This window comes from Salvelinus sp. IW2-2015, linkage group LG37 (genome assembly GCF_002910315.2).
Source record: "Salvelinus sp. IW2-2015 linkage group LG37, ASM291031v2, whole genome shotgun sequence".
In the NCBI taxonomy this organism is placed as follows: Eukaryota; Metazoa; Chordata; class Actinopteri; order Salmoniformes; family Salmonidae; genus Salvelinus; species Salvelinus sp. IW2-2015.
The window spans coordinates 1,105,343-1,111,342 of NC_036876.1; the positions used below are offsets into that span (position 1 = coordinate 1,105,343).

Here is a 6,000-nt window from a genome sequence, read left to right on the forward strand (position 1 = left end):
CAATTAATTTGACAAACACTAAATGACAGTTTGGATTTAGGCACACCAAATGATCAATGGTATCCACAATTAATGAAGTATGAAAGGGGTTTGATTAGCTAATAATTGTCTTGAATCTAGACCCCTCCACCGATAATATTTTGCCACTGGAGAGAAAGGTCCTTGTATATATTTGGAATCAGTGATTTTTAAAGCAGTAACACCAATGAAATAAAACTGAGGTAAAAGGTATTTTAATAGCCTTCTATGTTTTTATTGATCTATACAATATAATAAGTTTGTTCACTTTCTAGCATTCAAAATAATAGATATCTCTAAATCTCAGAAACAAGTCACTACACCTCTATACATCACTAGTGGATCAAGCCGATTTGCTAGTCCCCAGTAGTTTCTAGTTCATAAAAATATATGTTTTGCAGTATAATGGACACATATGTTTTAATATTAAATAACAGTTAAATGGGAAATGTATTATTTTTCATGCTTTTGTCATTTGAAATGTTTTTATTTTTATTTATTTTTTACATGGTGCCAATGTCAAGGGACAGCATTTACTGACACAATTGAATAATGACTCAACAGATTCAAACAATTTCCAAAAGGTTGACACAGTCAGTGATGATGAGACAGACAGGGACAGAAAAGGTTGAAGTTGTGTAACTATTGACACGTCAGGGAGAGGATGAGGTTCTATGGATGATTGCTAAACAAATCCCCCTGGAAAACAACACACACACACATGCAAACACAAACAAACACACATGTGGCGGAAGAATCAGAATTAGTTAGGTAACATAGATAATTAAGATGTCTTATCTGCATAATATGCTTATGATATGCTTGTTATTAAAATGTATCCTTTCGGACTCTGGTGTTGGCAGTTGCACTTCCTCCCTCAGCTGGGGCTCAGTCACCTGGGGCCCAGAGAGGGGAGAGGTCAGGCTTGTCTTTCACATGTCCCTGGTGCTATGCAGAATATCAGAAAGAGAAGAGGACAGGAAGGAACATTGTCTTCATATGTGAATGTGTCTTTACCTATTCTAAACCATGTGAATGTGTCTTTACCTATTCTAAACCATGTGTCTTTACCTATTCTAAACCATGTGTCTTTACCTTTCTAAACATGTGAATGTGTCTTTACCTATTCTAAACCATGTGTGTCTTTACCTATTCTAAACCATGTGTCTTTACCTATTCTAAACCATGTGTCTTTACCTATTCTAAACCATGTGAATGTGTCTTTACCTATTCTAAACCATGTGTCTTTACCTATTCTAAACCATGTGTCTTTACCTATTCTAAACCATTGTGAAATGTGTCTTTACCTTTTCTAAACCATGTGAATGTGTCTTTACCTATTTCTAAACCATGTGTCTTTACCTATTCTAAACCATGTGTCTTACCTATTCTAAACGATGTGAATGTGTCTTTACCTTTTTCTAAACCATGTGAATGTGTCTTTACCTTTTCTAAACCATGTGAATGTGTCTTTACCTATTCTAAACCATGTGAATGTGTCTTTACCTATTCTAAAACCATGTGTCTTTACCTATTCTAAACCATGTGAATGTGTCTTTACCTATTCTAAACCATGTGAATGTGTCTTTACCTATTCTAAACCATGTGTCTTTACCTATTCTAAACCATGTGTCTTTACCTTTTCTAAACCATGTGAATGTGTCTTTACCTATTCTAAACCATTGAATGTGTCTTTACTATTCTAAACCATGTGTCTTTACCTATTCTAAACCATGTTGAATGTGTCTTTACCTATTCTAAACCATGTGGGTCTTTCACCTATTCTCAACCATGTGTCTTTACCTATTCTAAACCATGTGAATGGATGGTGTGATTAATGGAGAACCAATTACTTGTCTCCACAATGTCTGTGCGCCAGTCACTCCCTCCTTTGGCCTTGGGGGAGATAATGCAAACACATACACACACACACACACACAAATGCAAACACACATGGGGTGGTGGGCTACGGACCACTGCTAACCAAATACACCTCACCTAAACCTCCCCATCTTTGGCTAATAGAAGGTTGTGTTCATAAGGCACCAAACAGAAGAAAACAGATTGAAACAGGGAGTGAGGGACTACCTGATCTTATCCAATCACAAACACACATTTTTGTTTTTTTGTTGTTGTTGCTGTGTGCCCTAATGAACATGTCCCAAGTTTGCATGTTTGCCAGACAGAGAGAGAGAAAAGAGAGTAAGAAGAATCCATCACGCACACTGAGACAGAGGAGAGGAGCGAGGGATTCAGCAAAGGACAAGATAGCCTTGTCAATACAGGTATGTTAATCTTATGTTTGAATATACTGTTTTATTGTTCAAAACCTTGGCTAATACTATAAAAAGAATGATGATATAAGTAAAGAAATTGGTTATTATCACATTAATAAATGGTTATTGTTGTTGTGGTATGTGTGGCAATGTCTAATGCTGAAAAGGACAAGAACAGTACATCCACATCCTATACATGGCAGGTGTTGATGTCCAGAAATAGATCATATTAACTGATAATTAAAAGGGGGAAATGTTTAATGTTATTAATTCATATTGACTGATGAATATGTTGCTACACCTCAGATCCATGGAGTGGAGTAGGAGAGCTGTCCCTGTCTCTGGTGAGAACTAAATACCTACAAGGGTTAGGGTCAATTCTATTTCAGTTCCTGTCAAATCAGACAGTAAACCACATTCCAATTAACCTGTTAAACTCTAAGAGATTCTTATGACATTGCCAGGAATAAGATTTGAGTTGCATTTCCAAAAAGGCCTGTAGCTTTCAAAGAACCAATCAGAATTGAAAAGATCATTTGAATTTCAGTGTACTTCCTGAATTTACAGAAATTGAATTGACCCCAACCCTTCCATCTAAAAGTCAGAGCTCTCTAATGATCAGCATTACCCTATAACACGTTACACAACTTGTCATATAATGTTATTGAAGTCTATTCACAATATTATTCACTATGACAAATTCATAATATTATTCATTCATAATATTATTGTTGTTTTACAGGGATCTTCCTACTCTTTTTGAGGGTCACCATGCAGATAGGTAAATGCATTTTTAATAAAGCAGACAGACAGACAAAAACAAACAAACCAAATTAACTAATCAATGAATTAAGTATCAGTATTGGCCACTGTGACAGAAGCTAGGCCTAATAATACATTTAGTTCAGTTAACGTCCCAATTAACGGTTACTATTTACATTTGATAAAAGTTGTTGCAGGTGTGTGTGTGTGTGCAGGGGGTATTTCTATATATCTGAGGTGTATTCACTAGGAACCAAACGGAACAAAATGGCCAACACAGGGAGGGACTAATCTGAACTAACCTGTAAAACGTTGTCAGTTGCAAAACGTATGGTTAAGGTGTGCACTAATGAATAAACCTGTGTATTATATCTGTCTCTGTCACTCAAACAGACAACGTGGCATTGAGAGGAGTGGCTGCTCAGTCTTCCCGTTTTACTTGGGCCTATAGTCCAAGCAATGTCATCGATGGAAACCGCAACTCTAACTATAACTATGGTGGATCCTGCAGCAGCACTGAGTTTAACACCAACCCCTGGTGGAGAGTGGACTTGCTGGATGTGTACAGAGTGACAGCTGTCACCATCACCAACAGAGGAGACTGCTGTCCTGAGAGGCTTGATGGTGCTGAGATCCGCATCGGTAACTCACTGGAGAACAACGGCATCAACAACCCCAGGTGAAACATACTGTAGACATTTGTACATATTTATTTATTCTCTTGTAGGTGTTTAGATATGGTCTTCATGCTTCTGGAGCTGTTCTGTGTCTGTATAACACCGGCATCAACAACTCCAGGTGACAAATAGACATCTTGTCACGATCGTCTTAATGAGTAGACCAAGGCGCAGCGTGCGTAGAGTTCCACATATTTTTTATAAATCGAAACTCAAACAAAAACAATAAATCACAAACGAAACGTGACGCTACTGGTGTGCACACAGGCAGTAGACAAGATCCCACAAACACAATGGGGAAATGGCTACCTAAATATGATCCCCAATCAGAGACAACGATAAACAGCTGCCTCTGATTGGAACCATATCAGGCCACCTTAGAAATACAATTCACCTAGATGACCCACCCTGGTCACTATCACGCCCCAACCAACATAGAGAATAAACAGCTTTCCATAGTCAGGGCATGACACATCTGTACATTTTTATGTCCTGTCTTGAAGGTGTTTGGATACATTGGTCTTCATCCATACTTCTGTAGCTATTCTGTGGCTATATATTTAACACAATGACTGTATTCTCCATGGTACATTGTAGAGAGTCCTCATGGCCCCTCTATCTCTCTTTTTCTCTTTCTCTTTCTCTCTCCTTCTCCTCTCTCTCTCTCTCTCCCCCTTTCCATTTCAGATGCGTTGTCATCTCCCACACCCCAGCAGGAGAGACCAACACCTTCCAGTGTAATGAGATGGAGGGTCGCTATGTTGTTGTGGTCATCCCTGGACAGAACAAGATTCTCACTCTGTGTGAGGTGGAAGTATATGGCACTCCTGCAGGTAATCATCTGTAACTGTCATCACTCTTCACATTCATCATCAAGTAACATTTACATTACTTTTATATAGTAGAACATCAATGTTCTGGAAGTATAAGTAATGTGCTTGCTGACAGGAACATCACTCTAAGATTTCTGTCATATTTCTTATTAGTGTAACTTGCTTCTGCAGTCACACTTTTAATGTTGTAACGGCTGTCTAATTCCTCCTCGGATGAGGAGAAGGAGTAAGGGTCGGACCAAAACGCAGCGTTGTATGATGACATAATGAATATTTATTAAAACAAAGACAAACATACGAGGACACTTGAATAGAAACAAAACAACGTAGACAGACCTGAACTTGAGAACTTACCTAGACACGAAGAACGCACGAACAGGTAAGACTAGCCAAACGAACGAACAAACGAAACAGTCCCGTGTGGTGCAACAGACACAGGAACAATCACCACAAACAAACAGTGAGAACAGCCTACCTAAATATGGTTCTCAATCAGAGGAAACGTCAAACACCTACCCCTTATTGAACCATATCAGGCAACACATTTAACCCACATAGAAACAATAACATAGAATGCCCACGCCCTGACCAACTAAACAACAAAACAATGGAAAACAGGTCAGAACGTGACAAATGTTGTATTTAGTCTTGTATAGAGATTGTAATAATAACTGTGAATTCTTGAACTCTTATTTCGACCCATCCACCCCTTTTCCCTCCCCTCCTATCACTACTACCCCCCCATCTTCTAAACATGTCAAATGTAATTTCTGTATTAAAACATTTTTCTCTTCCCTCTAGTAAATGTCGCTTGAAAGGAGTGGCCACCAGTCTCACTAATGTATGGCATGGCTCACAATGCCATTGATGGGAACAGAGAATCAAACTATCCCTACGATCCTGCACCCACACTACACGAGACCAACCCCTGGTGGAGATGTGACCTGCTGGATGTGTACGATGACAGCTGTCAGCATCACCAACAGAGGAGATCTTAGTCCTAGAGACTTAATGGTGCTGACCGCATCGGTAACTCACTGGAGAACAACGGCTACAACAACCCCAGTGAGTAGTGAAATAGAATAAACAACATTGTACTGTAATTCTGTACTGTAATACATAATCATGTCTCTCGCTCTCTTCCCACCCCCTTCTCTCTCCCAAACCCCTCTCTCTCCATCTCTCACCCCCTCTCTCTTTGTCCCCTCACCAGTCTCTTGTAAATATAATAATGCCTTTGTCTCTCCACCATCCCCTTCTCTCTCTCGCCCCTCACCCCCCCTCTCTCTCCCCACCCCATCCTCTTTCTCCCCTCTTACCCCCCGTTCTCTCTATCCCCACATCCCCGTCTCTCTCTAACCCCACCCCCTTCTCTCTCTGTTCACCCCATCTCCCTGCTCTCCCCCTATCTCTACCACCTCTTTTTTCAATCTC

The 6,000-nt window shown here is 39.6% G+C and overlaps 1 protein-coding gene across 1 annotated transcript in view; it reads left to right on the forward strand.

Moving 5' to 3' along the window:
• The first annotated feature begins 2,600 nt into the window (after nucleotides 1-2,600).
• The window catches only part of LOC111960036 (fucolectin-like), a 6,614-nt gene continuing 3,214 nt past the window's right edge, over nucleotides 2,601-6,000 (forward strand). Inside the window, exons 1-3 of the mRNA XM_070437845.1 lie at nucleotides 2,601-2,638; nucleotides 3,037-3,075; nucleotides 3,450-3,735. Of these exons, the coding sequence (XP_070293946.1) occupies nucleotides 2,605-2,638; nucleotides 3,037-3,075; nucleotides 3,450-3,735 (359 nt within the window). The 5' untranslated portion in view covers nucleotides 2,601-2,604. The remainder of the gene's footprint in view (nucleotides 2,639-3,036; nucleotides 3,076-3,449; nucleotides 3,736-6,000) is intronic.